Source organism: Protopterus annectens, chromosome 6.part0 (assembly GCF_019279795.1).
Source record: "Protopterus annectens isolate FY-2018-M chromosome 6.part0, PAN1.0, whole genome shotgun sequence".
Taxonomy (NCBI): Eukaryota; Metazoa; Chordata; order Ceratodontiformes; family Protopteridae; genus Protopterus; species Protopterus annectens.
The window spans coordinates 209,445,804-209,464,797 of record NC_056737.1 but is presented as its reverse complement, the minus strand read 5'-3'; the positions used below and the strand labels follow the sequence as shown (position 1 = coordinate 209,464,797).

Sequence of the window (18,994 nt, the reverse complement as noted above, 5' to 3'; positions counted from 1 at the left end):
CTAACAGTGGGTAAAACTGCCTTCCAGTTTATAGCCTGCTACAGACCACCCTACCAAACCCAGGAACCCCACTCGGCTTTCCTGAGAACACTGGAAAATATGAAGGTCTCTCCAAACACCATTATATTGGGTGACTTCAACTACCCAACCATAGACTGGGAGCATTACTCTAGCTCCAACACCCTAGCCCAAAGGTTCCTAGAATTTGTAAACTCAAATGCTATGGGACAACTTGTTACCACTCCCACAAGAGGAGAAAACATACTGGACCTGATCATCACCAACATGGGGACTCTATGCTCCAGACCAGAAGTGTATCCCTCACTGGTAAGATCAGACCATAAACTAATCTCACTGGATATTCACATCCCGACCCCACCACATGCCCAGAAAACCACAGTGAAAAACTTCTCTAAAGCAAATTTCACACTCCTCAAAACCAAGGTGGAATCCTTCAAAGCCCCTGGGCCTGTGGATAATACGGCCCAGACTGCAAAATCCTTTATAAACGCATTCTATGAACACCTTCAGGAATGCATGGATCATGCAATCCCAAATAAAACCAAGACCCAATCCTCCAAAGGCAGATGTCCTGTCTGGTGGACCCCAGCCATAAACAAACTATACAATAGAAGGAGGAAGCTACTACATGATAGAGCAAAATCCCAAAAAGGGAAGGCATCTCTGATCAGTATTAGCAAAAAACTACGGGCACTCATAAAATCGTCTAAGGCCAGCTTCGAGAGAAAAATTGCACAGGACACTAAGGATAATCACAAGGCTTTCTTTAGTTATGTAAGGAACCTGGGTGGGAATTCCCAGATATGCTCAGAATTAGTCCAAAATGACAAAAAATACACCGAACCCACAGACATTGCCAACATCCTAGCTGGCAGGTTCAGCGCAAACTTCTCCCCCCCACCAAAAGGGCTAATATCTATCCCAGCAGAGTGCTGCCCCCCTGACATCTCAGATGCTCAGGTAAGAGCTGCCCTCTCCAAAGCAAGAAACACAGCATCAATGGGACCAGACGGTGTCCCGGGCTACATCCTACATGAACTCCAAGAAGAGCTAAACCCAAACCTAAAACTACTGTTCAATCTCAGCCTTACTACAGGATATGTACCCAAAGAGTGGCATACAGCAACAGTGGTCCCTCTCCATAAAGGTGGTGCCTCAACGGATCCTGGAAACTATCGCCCCATAAGTCTCACTAGCTTGGTCTGCAAATGGAAAGGATCATCATGGACCTTATAAATAAAGATATTGGGGACCTGCAGACACTGGATCCTACCCAGTTCGGCTTTGTTAAGGGCAGATCCTGCCTCTTGAACCTGGTCGATTTCTTTGAAACAGTCACCAAGGCCATTGACAAGGGGAAGGTGGTCCACACAGCCTACCTGGACCTCGGAAAAGCCTTTGATACAATACCCCACTCGGGCATTATAGATAAGCTCACCAGCTTAAATATAAACCCCTATGTCACTAGATGGGTTGCAAACTGGCTCAAGGACAGAACCCACATGGTTAGAATAGCTGGAGCCATGTCAGACTCCAAACCAGTTACAAGTGGCATCCCACAAGGCTCAGTCCTGGGACCTCTCTTGTTCGGTATATATTTCTCGGAGGTACAGGCCAACATGAAAGGACTGTGGCTGACCAAGTTCGCAGAAGACTGCAAACTGGGCGCCATAATAGACTCTCCAGCCGACACAAGCATCCTCCAAAAGGGCCTCATAGAAACAGACAACTGGTGCCAGAGCCATGGCCTCAAGCTAAACGCCAAAAAGTGTATAGTCATCCCCTTTGGCAAAAACAAAGTGCCCACAAATTACCACATAGGTGGTAATCCATTAAGTACAGAAGAAGTAATTAGGGACCTGGGGACCCAAGTTGATAGCAATCTCTCATTTGACAACCACGTGTCCAAAGTGGTTAGAAAAACATTTTATATAGCCCACCTAATCATGAAGGGATTCACATCTAGATCAGGGGAGGTCATCGTGCCTCTTTACTCATCCCTCATCAGGCCCATAATTGAGTACAATGCCCTTTTGGGATTTACCTTACCAGACACCTGCAGCAACTGGAAAGACCCCAAAAGTACCTCACCAAGAGGATCAAGGGCTCAAACAGATGCCGTATGCTGCCCGGTTAAAGAAACTCCAGCTCTACTCAGTGGCATACCGCCTGCTCAGAGGCGATCTGTGCCTGACGTATAAAGCCATGTCCAACCCGGAATTAATGGACATGCTGCACCTCAGAAAATCCAAATCCCATCGAGCTACGCTCGAGGGACTTGAACCTCAGCACTGAAATAAATAGGACATGCTGGAGGGACAGATTCATAACCCAGAGGCTCCCTTCACTCTGGAATAAAATCCAAGTCCAGGTTAGGCAGAGTCCCTCATTGACTCTCTTCAAGAGGAATCTTGATGAGTGGATGGGAGATCGTAGGTTTACCCCCGGTATCACTTCTGTGTCACTGTTAGACAGAGGCACAGTATACTAACCTTGAAAAAGGGCATAGCAAAATTAATTTAATATGGGTGGCGAAAGCCATACACACTCTGGCTAGGCTTATAAATGCCCTAGGGCAGATAGCCTGGTATGAACCTATGAACCTATATATATATATATATATATATATACACACACACATATATATATATATATATATATATATATATATATATATATATGTATATGTATATATATATATATGTGTGTGTGTATGTGTATGCATATTTATTTGTATTTTCCTGTGTGAATGTAGAAGACAAAGTGGAAGACATGGACAGATATAATGGCTCATGAAGTATAACAATTTAAAATCTCCATCTTCATGTTAATGCATTTCTCCATAAATTATTCTCAGCATATCCCATGATCTACTTTTACAAGTGTCATGCTCTTCGCTTCCCTGTTCTCCATCCAAAGTAATATTTGATTGTTTCTACCTTATTCTTCATTAATTTATGTCTTCTTTTCATTGTATGATTATCTTGTTAAGTTCTTTAGGGTTAGTTACTCTTCTGCTTCACCTTTCCAGCTTTGGACAGCAAAGCTCTTCATCCACTGTGCAGGATCTCTCTCACCTCCTCCTCTTCTACCACTCCTATCAAACAAAAACATGTTTCTCTTCTCCCTAAGTCTATTCTCCACCATGTCACATCTACCGTGATACCCGGCCATCTCAAGGCATACGTAAGAGCTCCAAACCCATCATGCTCACATCCCTACCACAGACTACCTGCATTCCTTCTCTGTCTTTCCAGCCATGTCAGTGTAAGTAAGTAATAAGCCACTTATGGACACTACTAACTTGCTCTTCCCAAATGGACCACAGCTCTTAGCTGCATAGGTCCCGTTTCAAACTCTCATAATCCTCTAAGTAATGACATGCCATCATTCCTATCTTTCTTTCAGTTTGTCCTGTGCTGACCATAAAATTATTTTCCAGATGACCACCCACCTAGACCTTCCCTTAAACCTATTCAGCTCCTCTGTGGAACTTCTTCAACTCATTCTCCATATTCACCTCATTTCTTCCACACTCCATGTCTCACATCATCTACAGAACTCCTTTGATGCGCTTATAACATACTAGTCTTCATCACCTAACCCAAGGATTTCCTTCAGTTACTCAGACACTTGTATATCAATCTGCCTTCCTCTTTATCCTTCCTGAAGCCTTTACTGTAACAGTTCTCTTGTCGCAGCAGTCCTCCTAACACAGTGATCACCAATCCTCAAAATTCTAAAGCCTCATTAATTTATCCTCTCCCAGTTAATAAATAATGCTTCTTCCCATTATCAACGTGTCTGTCTCCTATCTCACTCATCTTCTTCTCATACTGCCATCACTAATGTCTCCCCATGCCTTACCCTATCCAATTAGCTCCTCTATTATTAACTGTAGCATAATGCACTGCTTCTCATCCCAGCTCTAGCTCCCATCCCCAGGCCATTTATTAAACCTGTAACTCACTTCCCCACCTATTCCAGGCATTTTCTACCTCCACAGAAAGATATCACTTTGATAGTGCATCTGCTTTACTTCTTCCTCCATTTGGTTTTACTTAAAAATGCTCAATCATCTTTGTAAATATACTGATACTATTTCAGCAGATAGCCTGCCTGCTCACATCCATTACCCACATTCTTTTGGCAGATACCAGACGTATAGCTTGGCGGTACAAAGGTTGATGGTGCTTAGATTGTGAAGCTGCATCCTGCTATTTTCACAAGTCAAAAGGGCATGTGAATAGCATATGTATGGTCATGGCTGAAAAGGGACTTAGAGAGATTGGTCCATTTACCCAGTTAGCAAATAGATAAATAGATGAAAAAAAATTGTGACATACACTGTATGCCTGGGAGTTACAATTTAAGTTTTTCACTTGAACAATAGTTCACTAATTAAAATAGCAAAATTCAACAATACAGTATGGAGTGTGTAGTGTTAGAGTGCAGGGACAAAAAAAAAACAAGAGAAAGGCTAATGAGCAATTTACAGCTGTAAAAATATACGAGATATGTAACTGTGAAACAAGCCTGCAGGAGGTTCCACAATGTGAATAAATTAACAACTTGAATAATTCACCTAATGCAATTAACATACAAGGATATTATGCACCATTCCTGCATCTAAAAGTACCTCACAATGTAGGTACACAGATTGGCCAACCATGCAGAAGTGACAAATCCACCGACTTAGGAGCTCTGCCAAAACCATCAGTACCACAATGGAATAAAAAAAAAATTCTGCCTCAAAACAAACCTGATGTCACTCATACACAGATATGTGTGCATATGTGTAGTATTCCACATTCACAGACAATGTACTATATTATCCCACATTACCACATAAATAGCCTGCTCAGCACACACCTCATACAGTACTGATCCCCTTGTTACACCATTCAGGGCACGCCCACACTGTGTCCAGACTGTTATGCTGGGTGCCGTTACCTTACACTACATGGCTGCTTCAGCACACAACATGGTAATAACATGCATGAAGTACACGCTGCTATGCACTAGCGCATGCCTATACATGCAAGACCTAATGCAGTGTTCTGTTGCTCCTGGGTACCAGCACTCACACATAGTACTCCTACCATTTTGCTCTATGGACCATAGCACCATAATAACAGGCATACAAGTTCTGTGAATGAATGACATATCTCTCCCTCTAATTGTTAACATTCTCTCTGTCTTCCACCTAGTATGCAAAGTAGACAGTATCCATAAATCTGGTGGATCATATTTTACAAAACATATATACATACAGAGCTGTTCTAGTTGCAGTTAATTTGTTACATTTTTAGGCCATCTCTGTCACTTGCTTACCAAAATGTTTCTTTGTCTTCTGTAAAACTAGATGACACATCTCCCTTTGCCTAGACTTAGTAAACAACTGATGCATCTTACCATATCAGATGATCTTTGAGAAGACCGTCTTTGATGGGTTGTTTGGTTGGGTTACTGATTTTCACTAATCAGACTTTTGTAGCTTCTTTCTGAACCACTTATGCACAGGGATTGACATGTTCCCATGATCCCGTATGCTGATGACAAAGCATATTCATTCAATAGACTTGCAAGTTTGCCCTTTAATCAATAGAGAACCTTTCTGCAAATCAGGAGAAAAAACAGGGAAGATTTGGCATCCACACCGCCAGCAAAAGACATGGTACTATAAAACCAAAAGTCTAACAAAAAGAGGCAACACAAGCATTGGGTGCTGATGGTTGGGTATTCCTGCTGTCCTATCAATAAGGTCCTCTCAAAGATCAAATGAAAGAGTAAGAACGCATCCCTTATATTTAACAATGAGGATCATCCATGCTGGGTTTTACGTTGGTCTTAATCCTATGCAGTAAGTCACCACAGAGGAAGGAAACAGAGGCCCGCAGCAGAAAAGATCACAGAAGACTAAGTGATGGAGAAAAGTCTAGGTAGAAGAAGCACAACTCCCCAAGTCACAGTGAAGACAAATACATTTTAAACCAAAGGTTATGGTACCACTGTGTGGTGTAAAACATGCTAAAGCAACCAGTAGAGGATGCTACCTCCTGGTGGGTCAAGGACTTTGATCTCAGCATAGGTCCACAGATAGAGCTCACCAATGGTAAGGGGACATTTATCAGTCCACTAAAAAGTGTGAGTTTAGTATCTTCAAGTGCTTCCATCACTTAACACAGGGGGAAACAGACTACTGAGCCATCTGTCTTAATCACTGTAACTGCTTTAGGGGACACCTGAGCTGGGGTGCACCCTAAGGATGTAAAGGCCCCCCCCCCAGTTTAAGCTCCAAAGATAGCATGGGAAGACGTGGGGGGGCTGGTTTAAGTACAAAATCGAAAAACACTTTCTAAGTAGAAATGAGTTCAAGGATGGGTAACATAAGCCCAAGAATGGTTAATTGTTATCACCACACTTGTGGGTCTGATACTCCAGCATCTTCATGATGAGGCAGAGCTACTTGGAAGGTAGTTTATAACAAGGATGAATTCCAACCCTAGAAGGAACTGCAGATCTAATGATAGACCATCAAGTCTGTCAAAAATTAATTCCTTGTCCCAAAAAAGGAAGAAATCTTTAAAGAGAAAGGAAACAGAAGCACTCACACAAGAGCAGAAGCTGATCACTTAGTGAACACAGTGGTTCAAGTCAATCTCCACTTGTGAAAAAAAAGGAGGGGGCAGCAGTCTGTCCAGGGCATTCACATGAAAATAAATGAGGTCTGGATAACATCAGTTACTCCGGTCACTGACCAAATGGGACATCAGTGGACACTTCTGCATTCAAATTGACAAGTGTTTCCACCTGGAACTCTTAAGCAGAAGGTTTTACTGTAGTCCTAGGTAATGGGCCTTGGGCCCATAAAAAAATATCCTTGGCAGAGCCAGCAGTGAAGTTGGCCGAGGCAAAAATAATGAAGAATGTGCCTGGCCAAGACTGGAGGTTTCCTATACCAGCAGAGGATGTGGTGCTCAATCCAGGTCTTACACAGCCATCAACAGGCATAAATAAGGCATTAATATTCATTCCTGGAAGTCCTAACAAGACAAGGAATCAGGAACACCCTGAACCACAAAAAAGGAGAACACAGCCACAACAATTCCTTCTTCCCCATTTGCTGAATAAGCAGAAGTAGCAGGAAATGATCCCTCTGACAGCACTAGGTCTGAGCTCCAAAATGCTCCAATTCTGAAAATTCAGTCTAAACATGGTCTCTGGATCCTTAGCTTCATAAAAGGATATAAGGAGTGGTTCCAAATGGGTAACCATTTGAAATGTTGGGACCCACTACAGTGAGCCCCGAAATATGGAGACTGAATGCGTGAAAGAACGGACTTACAAATACTAAGTCTGAGATGCCATTTTTCAGAATATTCCCTTTTTTGCAAGGTATGGCAATCTCAGAGTTGGTATATACAAGTTTGTGTGGTGTGGGGGGCTTGCCAGAAAGTTTTAAGGAGAAGAGCAATCTTCAAGATTCACTCTTCGCCTGTTTTTTCAGTCTTTTTTTCTTTTTGAATGTCCACACTCAGCATTTCAATATGGAGCCTCCAAATGATTTCCAGCATGTTCTCAAGCACAGAAATGAAAGCTGCTGAGAGAGAGAGTCAAGTATGAGTCCACAGCATGTGCCCCAGATGAGTATCAACTTCATGCAAGGTCTGAAATGGAGAACAGTCTCATGCTCTCTTGCCTGACAAGGAACCACACTATAGACCAAATCTTATGCTAAGTAGGGGAGGGTCTGCAATAAAGTAAATTCCATGGAGAAAACCAATCTGAAGTCCAGCTCTCAGATCTAGCTAGTTAAATGTCAACACCCTGGCAAATGGGTTGCTGACCCACAACTGAAACACAGTCTCACTGACCTACAACTCTTTCATCCTCCCAAGAAGCAGCTATCCACTAACATTGACTGCAAAAGCCTTGGAAAGGGAAGGTTCACCGAAGGACACGTCAGTAAATGCACACCAATACAGGACTCCAAGACTACATATCAACACCAGGAGAAATCTGAAATAAGTGGGGTGGGGGAGGGCTGAACTGTCACAGGCTCCTCAAAGTTTATAACTGTTACTATGCCCAGAGATATACTAAAGCATCATGAAGGATATGGCTGCATTCATGCTCAGAGGATGCAGCTAGGTCCATACTTAGACCCCTAAACTGTGCCTGTTCCCAGGCTTTCAAACCAAGACATACTGGGCCCTCTCAATGGCAAAAGCAGCTGTCAAGGGGAGCTTGCAGTTCCACACATAACTGAGTAATAGCCAGAAAAGGACATCTGTGAAAAACGTGATGCCACTGTACTACTCCAACACAGAAGGGAGAGTTGAGTAACAGAGGCAAGTTTCCCCCACTACACAGGCATAACTATCTGGCCTGTCACCACACAAGTGAGATGCACAGATTCAACTCTCTCAAGATACTGGTTGTGTTAACCAACACCTAAGCAGGCTTTCAGCTTTGTCTCAAACTGCAAAGGTTAACTACCAACTGGGAGCTATGGCCAGTCACTAAGAACCAAACAATACCATACTGAATACTTCACTGTAAAGCTGCAAAAACACCCTTAGCAGTGACCATCCTCTAGGTTCTCTGTAAGGGCAGGGAGGAACTGGTTACCTGTTGTAATTCAGATGACTGTAAGTGGAACCATCAGTATGATCAAACTTTAATAGTGAATATGAGTGAGCATATACCAGGTCCAAAGATTTGGGATCTTACAGTATTTCTCCTACTCTGATGTATAGTGACTTCAAAGTTAGTCTGTAGAGTCAGGACAGCTCTGGAGAAGGAACAAGAACAAATTCTGGAATTTAACTGTTTGGTTGGTAGATTTTGTTTTATTTTGTGCTATTTTTCAGGAGATGCAATTTTGTCTCTCACACGTTTGATTGGTAATGAATAAATGGAATCTTGCTAAAAATATTTGGGGACAGGAAACTAAAGACAACAGCTAGACAAAAAGCAATGATCCTGGTTTGGTGAGGGGGAAGCAACCCCCATCCTCTAGAAAGCAATTTGGTTTTCAATGTCCTTTAAGAAGCAAGAGACTGAGCCTCTTACAAAAGTTCTCTCACAGCTCAGATGCATGTAAAGGAGCAGATATGAGACAGGGAGATTATCAGAAGATAGTGGGAGTGACTAGCACCAGTTTAGCTGTCATTTCTGATGTCTCCAAAAGGACAAGTCTGCTGCTTGTGGTGAACCTGGAGAGCTGGCCCTTCGACAGGCTATCCCAGACCATAATCTAGGCTACAAAAATAAGGACACCAGAGAAGAAAACTTAGGAAGTTCCAGTTTGCACAACAAAAAACGTTAACCCAGGACATTAGCCTCATGATTTAGGTGACAACAGTGCCTCCTCTTCTTTCTGAAAGAAGAATTGGGGACAAAAAGCCAAGAGAACCTAAATGGGACATCAGCCTTCTTAGGGCGTTCAGGCATCCAAGATAACATCCCTAAATGTAGACTCTAAGGTGTGGATGTCGAGGGTGTCTAATGGCTCCTTGCTCAGGGCAGTGGAATGGAGGCCAAAATATTTGTGAGCCATAAAGAATCCCCAAATAAGAGGCTATTCAATGGGAGGAGGAGTGTGCTCCAAGATTAGGAAGTCTCATTGCTCCTCATGTGTCAATACCATGATCCTCAGCAGCAGCAGTAGGCCAATAAATGGAGACTGAAGTAGGTTTATGCCTCACATCTTCTACGAAGTCTGAACAAGGGATTGTGAAAAGGCTCATGCAAGTATTTGATAAGTGTGCCCAAGTATCAAGTAGGTCAATGCTACTACATGAAGGAGAGAAGCTTGCTCTGGCCTAGTGGTGCCATCACACCAAAGTCTTTAATGGTGAAATCCTGCATGCACTTTGGTTTCAGACTGTAGTGCAGACTTACCCAATAACACCTCCTCAGCTACCACAGACCAATCATTCTGAATCTGAGGAAGAAAGTTCCAGAAGAAGCCACAATGTCAAAAGATTTTAAGCCATACCTGAGTCACTCAAGCGGATGTTCTCCAAGATATAGTTAGAAGGACCCAGGCTCAGGCCAACTGAGCAGAGAATGGGTGGCAAAACGCACACTGAGATGCACCTTTCCCATTTATGGGTACCACAAAAGCATTGATTTGAGTACACTGGTACACTACCACAACAACAAGGAACATGCTCAGATCCATGATAACCAGTGAAATCTTTGTCCCAGTATGAAATGGATGGCCATAATAGATGCAGATTTACCTCTAGCAGGACTATGCCTCTGCCAGTCCTCCAAATTAAGACCCCAGTAAGAAATTCCAGCTTATCCCTTAGGTCATAAGAAAGGCCTTATGTTAGCTCTGCATGGGGCTCCCTCCAATTCAGTCATCCTTGGACCAAAAAGCTGAAAGAAGTTAATAGAAATGGGTATGAAGTTCAACACAAATTCACTGATGACAGCACAGGTTATGACTGAGATGATATGACTGGTACAAAAAAATCTACAAAGACTTATGTAGGTGACACAGGCATTAATGGTGTGAATTAACACAGGTATAAGACGTAAGAGTAATTCTGTGGTGGTGCAGCGGTAGCATTGTTGCCTCACAGCAAGAGGTTCTCCTGTTCGATTCTCGGCTTGGGTTGGGGGTGCCTTCTGTGTGGAGTCTGCATGTCCTCCCCACAGTTGAGTGGGCGTTCGAAAGACATGTGTGGACTGGGCGTGCCTTCGTTGAAGGTTGGGTGTCGGGCTGGCAACTCGACACCATAAAAACCAAATGCAAATCATTAGCGGACTGGAGTTCTGCTGTGGCGACCCCTAACCGGGAAAAGCCGAAAGACAAACAACATAAGATGTAAGAGTGTGCATCATCACACATATATGACATAACGGTACACATGGTATGCATCATCACAGATGTGTGATTTAATACTGAGCATTACCACAGATGCATGAAGATGATGTGCATCAAGACAGATGTAGGACATAATGATTTGTATCACCACAGCTGTATTGTGCATTCCTGAGCATGGAAAAAGGATGAGGAAAGGAAGAACCCAACCATAAGACCCATCAGGAAATGACATCAGTGTTGGATCAAGTGTCTGGTTTGTACAGGTAACATTGACTGGCACACAAGAAGCTGAAAGCTGGAGGCATACCAGCAAATACAAAACAAAAACTTGTAAGAGTCTGAATTCAGAATACTGAATTTTACTTAGATTCATGTTGTCACTCTAGTATAATGTACTCCAGCTGTAATGTGCACCTAGAACTGAAAAGGAAAAAAAAATAATTGCAATGAATTCTAGATACATGTTGGTTCATCAACCTCTCTGTCTAGTATAGCCCCACAATTTGCACTAACACGCATAAAATTATAGTAGTTTAATGTAAGCAAAGTGGTGCAGGTACAGTGAAGATGAAAAGGCTTGATTACCATCACATGGTGTTCAAAGCCAGCAATCACGCCACGTCACCTCCTACTTAACCCGACCAGTGGAAGTAGTACTTAGCATTCCTCCTACAAGTGGTACATATATAACCATACGTGGCTACATGTTTCTATCTCCCCTTCTGTTCAGCCCGAAATACAAAAACATGGGTACTTGCAGTATTTCTGTGACTGTAGGCATTGGAAGTCATAGGTTAGATTTAGTTAGTGTGTTCCCTAAATAGTTCTAAACAAACAGCACTGAAATGGAAACAATACAGCATCTGTGAAAGTATCCTGTAATATCAGTACATCAGCTCAAACACTCTTACTAAACATTGTTAATACACCTGTATCATCAGTACATCAGCTAAAACACCCTTACTAAACATTGTTACTGCACCTGTATCTCACCTGTAACATCAGTACATCAGCTCACTCTTGCTAAACATTAATAGACCTGTATCTCGTGCTGATCGAATTCACAAAAATATCTTGCAAAGCCACACCTTTTAGGTAAAGTAGTCTGCTTTTCATATATATATTCATTGCAGTCATTGCACATTAATTCATGGACATACAATAAATCATTATAAAACACAGCAGGTAGATCCAACTCCCCAGATAATAGGGAGGAATGTTATGGGCCATGCCCAGCTCTTCACTTTCCTTACCTGTGACCCTTTCTTACTACCAGGTAGGTTAATAATAAGGGTCTTCCCCCTAATTCCACATACAGGCCTAGCAGAAAAGGAGAATGTAAAAAAAAAAAAAACAAAATTACTGTTTGTTACTTCTACAACATAGAGTAATTTCATGTCAAAATGCAAAGCACATATTAAAGTCTGATGACGTTTAAATGATACAGGAAGGTGGGGCCTATATAAGCAAAAGCATAACTACATTAAATCTTACCTGAAAAATAAGTCTTTGAGAAGACAGCCAAGGTTTAGATGTACAAGACAAAATGGAACACAAGGATGCAATGCTTACAGTCAAAACACAAGCATCTCAACATAAATGCCTTCTTCACATGAAAGCCATCCTTCAGTGCTGGCCGTGCCTCTTATCACAGTTCTTAGCTGTCAATTTTCTACAGGTTTCCATACTATTAAATCATTAGCCATGACTGACATGATGCAAAACAAACAGAACTTTCTCAAAATTAGAGCACACTACAAAATGCTTACATAATGCTTTAAGCTGCTTTTCCTCTTAATAGCATACATATAATCTGTGCATAAGCTTTCTGCTGGCCATACCCATATAGAAGGCTTCACAGGAAATAAATTTTGCTACATAGACCACCAATGAAGTGCAACTGTTAAATTGTGCTTTTAGCACCGAAGGTTTGGTCAAAATGTTATCCAGCCACATAAGAACTATTACATATAAACATGAAATGTGAACAAAGAACACTGGAAAAGTTCCATTATGCTTGCAAGTATTATAGCTTTGAGAAACTTTAAAGTCTTTCATAAGGAGGACACCTTTCAGGGTATAACTGTTTTTACTGATGAAAGTGGACTTTTCATCCATGACTGTGGCTTGGGGATGAATAAGTGGTGTCCACATGTAAGAGATTCTAGTTGACCTTAATGATACTTTTAATATCATTAAAGTCTGTAAGTGATACTAATTCCATTCACAAAGCCTACAGGTGTTACTTGATGGGCATCATGACTGGTAACTTCAATCATGGCCAAAATGGGTTTGTACAAACTAAAACTATTACATTTAAATTAATTTAACTAAAGATTTTAACCAAGCCAAAAATCAATTCAGCAGTAGTTGGAATGATAGTGGTTGTTCTCAGAAAGTAGCCTGTAGTAAGGATCTGGGTGGTATGCTTGCTGAGGACAGCATTCTGGAGTGCATTATCATCAAAATGGGAGGTATCAATTAGTAATCTGATGACTACTGTTAAATGTGCTAAGTCCTAGAACGCTCTGCATTTTGCATAACCTTGAAGGTACTAAATGTAGTGTCCTAGGAAAGTGGTATATAGCCCCTCACATGTGGGGTACAATGAGGCTTGCCCCCTGTAAAAACAACATTTAGATGTTTCTGTTTAATTGCAATGTTTAATTTTGTATTGTACATGATTCTTCCACTGAAAAGTTGCCATGTACCTGGGTAGGCCTATGAGAAACTACGGTGCACACAGCCATTCTATCACTTTTACCAAATCCACATGAGCTCTACTTGAGATCAAAAATAACAGAAGAACCCAAATAAAATATAAATCATTGGCTGTCTAAATAATCTAATTATTTATTTACTAATTGATTGCAATGATTCTATCTGGAGAGATCAGACATAGATATCTAAAGCATGAGGTCTGCAAAGACAAGGCACTCCAGGCTTGAAATTCTATTTTCAGAGATTTCACCTTCTGCAAATAATAAAGAACTCCACATCTGGGGACAGACCACTGTCAGTGACTGGATTTCTCCCAGCAATACTGGTGATCCAAGTTGTGGAACATGGTCAGATTGCAGAAAAGGATAGACAAAGTGCCCCAAAGCTGCAACCCTTCCCCAGGTGGGGTATGGGGGGGTCTTATTTACAGCTCAGGGGATCTCAAGTAGAGGCTTGGAGGCAGTCTATGTTACATCCCCTCACTGTGTGTGTGTGTGTGTGTGTGTGTGTGTGTGTGTGTGTGTGTTTGTCAGTGTAAGCATAAACCCACACTTATGGAAAGGCAGGCAGATGCTGTTATTGCAGGTGACACCTTCCTGGGTGGAAAAATATGACCCTTTGGATGGAACATTTGCTATTCAGTCTTCACACTGCCTCTAAAGTTTATAGCCAGTGGTATCAAACATAACACTTAAAGAAATCCAAAACACAGTCTTCTAATGCAAATGTGTCTATTACACCACAAGGACTGCAGAATTTTGAATATAATCTTTCCTGGAGTGCCATAAAACCAAGACATGGAGACATGTGTGAATGGGCGTACCTTCATTGAAGGTTGTGCGTCAGGGCCGGCAACTCGGCACGTAAAAATCTACTGCCAATCATTAGCGGACCGGAGTTCCGCTGTGGCAACCCCTAACCAGGAAAAGCTGAAAGACACAACGACATCTTTCAACTCTAAATAATGAATGTATACCGCATTTTGTGTGCATATGACACATCTTAGGCACAGGAAAATTTACAGTGGTGAAATGATTATGATGGATTCCCAAAAAAAGTCTTTGCACTTTCAGTTCGCAAAGCATCAGTATAAATTAACTTTATTAAATTTTAAAACCACTTTTCTTCTCAAATGAAAGAAGATAACAAATTGATCTTGCTGCAGATGTGTATATGTTATCTTCATTTAAAAGTACACAAAACATTAAACTGCTGTTCTAGAAAACAAATACCCCAATGCCATTTTTAAAAAGAATAAATGGACAAAAAAGTAAATAAACAAAAAAGGCAGGAGAAATATCCCCAGAATACTGTCTTTAATATTGTGTTTTTCATAAAAGCAGAAAGCAAGCAGTTTAGACCTATGACTTGAAAAGAGTAAATGGATAACATAAATGAATATTGGAGCAGAGGCAATGCTCAGAAATGTTGTCTGTAATTCTGCAAGTATTACTTATGGCAGAAAACAACCTGTTTATTCTGACACTTTTACTGGTCTGCCCCTTTATTCTAGTTGATTTTCTTTCATTCAACCTTCTCCAGAAATGTGATTAAATAAATAAGCAGCTGAATCTTGGGCTGTCTCTAATCGAAAAAAAACATAAAACAACAAGAAGCCATGCAAAACTGAAATTAGTGAAAGGTGTTTTAACAATAAAGCTTTTGGAAAGTAACAGAGATGACTTTATGACCCCTGGAACCTTATAAATATAAATTAATATTAATGACAGACAATCAAATTTCAGAGTATTCTTTCCAAAAGTTACCACACTTTAAAGTGGGGAACAGAAGACTATTAAGGGAATAACCAAATGTTTTTAAACTAGCTTCCCCTAATATGTATTCATGCACACCTATACATTACATGCATATAAAATGGGTTGAAAACCATTCTGCTCTAACTGCAATAAAAAGAACACACTATTTGGCATTAGCAAAAACCAGAACACAGCTTTATACTTGTACTGAATACGTACTACTGAAATAAGGTAAGCATTTTAAGTGAAAAACAATCCACATCGTGTCATGTTCTGAAAAAAATGCATGATTATGTTAAACACACAATGGCTTAACAAAAATCCAGTGGCATTTGCTTACTAAAACACAATTATTCACTACTTTCTTGCTCTACAGTGTAGGTTAAAAAAATAGTTAGTTGTGCAGCCTATGATATTTTTTGCTGTCAAAGTGAAAGAAAAGTGGCAGGATCACATCCAAGGATGGTCAATCACAATGTTATCAAATCTTAACTACATTCGAGAATGTCGGGGTCAATTCTGCCACTGAAATACTCTACGGAAGAGACATCACATTACTGATATGCTACCCCTATAACAAAATCTTAAACTGGCAATTGCCTTAGCTTAGCAGCTAACATTCAAAAAACTATGGATTATGTACCTGCAGATAACTAGATTACAAGTGGTTTCCAAAATTCTAACAAATATGGGCCTAGTGAAAACCAAAATAAAAGCCAGCTTGTGGAAAAGTGTAAAAGTGTAAGAAATCCTTTAATAAGGCACAACTAAAAGCATATGTCTCTCTATTTTGATTGTCACAGTTGCTTGTCTTTTGAGCTGGCTGTTTGCTCCTTTGCTTAGTTTCTGTTTTATTTTTAAAATATGGGCCTAGTGCCAACAATGACACAAAGATGAAGCTGCATATAAAAGGCTCAGATAATGCTGGGCTGAGCTTCCCATATGCAAAAGGAACACCATCAAAAGCTTGGTCAAGTCATGTGCTTTTGCATAACAATCAATTCAGTAAATGAGGAACTACTAACCCCTCCCCAAAAAGGGCTTAAATCATATAGTTCTCAACTCATTCACCTATGATGGCGGCACAGGGCTTACGAGCAGCAACAAAACCAATGACTGCATTACTGACAACAAAAGCTCAGTAATGCATTTTTCATCTCAGAGATAATTAATTGCCAGTACAGGACACTGTATTAGAGTGGCACTGAAAACATGTGAACCATGATGGGTCAAACAACAAAAGCTCCCACTTATCTACAAAAGAGTTTCATAATTTATGGTGCTCGCAACTGTGTAAGAAGGTCACTGATGCAATCCCTACTGAAAGACTTCCAGGCCTACTTTTATTTAAGGCAATAAACAGAGTGCCCATTACTGACCACAAAACACAGACAGCCTTTCCATTAGTCATCCAAAGCACAGCCTTTCCATTGCATTGAACAGCAGACACATTTTTGTTTCATTTATTATTTCTGATGCCGTGGTGCTCCTCCTCTTTTGTCTTAGCCATGATACAAAGGAGAATGCGGCATCAAATATGGAAAAACCTGACTGCAGCTAGACAGAAAGTTTTCTTCCCTAACCCATCCTTCTACACCCCCTCACTAGAATGTGCAACAACATTAATGTGGTTTGTACCCACAGGCTTAACTACTTTTAAGCCCTAATATTGCTTAATCAGCATTGCTGTATTCTGACCCTAATCACTAGGTACATCTTGTGCTTTAAGTAGAAGCAATGGTCTTATTAGATCAAAGAGCACAAACAGACAAAACAAAAAATATGATGAGCTATAACACAAGAAAGGCAGTACACCAAGTTCACATGTATGTAACTATGAGAAGACAGAGAGAACTGAAGATTACAGATGTCAAATATGAAGGAAGTAAAGCAGATGAGGACTTCCAGTGCTTCTACAAGGGTGACAACACTAACAATAATGTCTTCTGCACTGACCAGAACACATGGATGGCAAATGTGAAACCATTAAATGACAAAATATGTTCAACACAAACAAAATGCAAGCAGAGATAAGCAAAGAATATTTCATTAAGATACAACTATTCCTTGGAAGAAAAGTAAAGGTATTTAAGCATGAGCATCTGAAACCTGTATATTAATTTACAAGATAAAAAAAGTAGGTCCCACACATAACATACGGTCATAGAAATGGAAATTTTAAAGATAAATTTCTCTACAGTATGAGTAAGAGAAGGTAATCCAAAATTCTATTTTCAATGACAGGAGGGCACAATAAGCCTCGGATAGTCTCTCTTTTCAGTGCAATCAACATTCTACCCCCCTCCCCAATTCTTATCTTCTTTTCTCCCCTACATAACCTGTTCCATGCCCTCATGTATATCTTAGTGGCTTCCCCCTCAACAAATTATTTCAGTAATCCAGTCCATCAGTCTACAACTCTCTATGTGAAGAATTGCTTTGACATTTCCTCCAGGAAGCAGATGATCCCTACAATCTACTGAGTAGTGGCAAAGTGTACAAAAACATTCAGTGATGCATGCAATCCAAATGTTGAGGGTCTATGGCATCCCAGTCATCGAAGAACATTGTGAAGCACAACAGCAAGTGAATTCTGGCAAACCTCCCACCACCACCACCACCACCAAATGGGGGGGGGGGTGCTATCTGTATCATCTATACCAGGATTCCATGAGCAAAAGCATCACAAACAGTTGAACTGGTGAAATACAATATAAACACCCAAACTTTCTCTTCCAAGAACTGCAAGTCACTTGGGAAAAAAAGGGTCAGAAATGAATGAAGCAAAAGTATGTGGTTTTAGTTAAGTGAAGCCAGGCAAAATCCAGTATAGGGCAATATCACTACAAATGAGTCCAGCAAACCCCATTCATTATCATTTGATCAAGGATAAAATGGAGTATCTGTCAAAAAAATTTAAGAAATTACTCTTCAGAGTGAATCAGTGGCTCAATACCAGACTGCTTTCACTTTACAAAAGGCAAATTCTCACTAATTTTTGACAATGAACCATATACATTACCTGCATAAACAGTGAATTTACTGCAAATCTGCAAGTACTACTACAGACCCTCTCATAAAGTATAGAAGCTGAGATGATCACCACTTTCCAGAATGGTGCCAAAGTTACTTTAATAACTGTCCTTACTATATAAATGTAGATTAGTGTATGACTTCTGCCACATCTATAATACATATGCAGTGGCAAAGCATATTAAAACATTTATCGATGCATACGATCCAAATGCTGAAGGTCTATGGCATCCCTTGTCTTTGTAATAATGTTCTCATGTAAACTTTTCTGTCTATTTTATATGTTGGAGCTTTTCTCCCTGGTCCTCCACTGAAAATGGGCTCACACCCAATCGGAGTTTCCCAGTAAACAACTGCAAAATAAAGTAAATAAATAAATATATGCATACAAAGACACATTCACACATCATTGTGTATATCATGATTATTACTTCTCTAAGGTATTCATTCGGCCCTTGTGTTCATTACCTCACCTTTGGATGGATTGCAAATTGTTGCATTTGTTTATATAAAACTGCACCTCAGCAAGCAAAAACAATCAAACTGCATAGCAAAGCTAGGACGTGCCCTCCTCCAGGATCTATGCCAGCATTTACAACAAAGTTTTGCGGAGTGG

At 40.6% G+C, this 18,994-nt stretch overlaps 1 protein-coding gene across 35 annotated transcripts in view; it reads right to left on the bottom strand.

The window, feature by feature from the left end:
• The window catches only part of GPHN (gephyrin), a 2,535,134-nt gene that overhangs the window by 808,423 nt on the left and 1,707,717 nt on the right, over positions 1-18,994 (bottom strand). For all 35 annotated transcript variants that reach the window (XM_044073932.1, XM_044073937.1, XM_044073941.1 and 32 more), the window contains one exon: positions 12,121-12,187. In XM_044073932.1, coding sequence (XP_043929867.1) covers positions 12,121-12,187 — 67 coding nt within the window. The remainder of the gene's footprint in view (positions 1-12,120; positions 12,188-18,994) is intronic.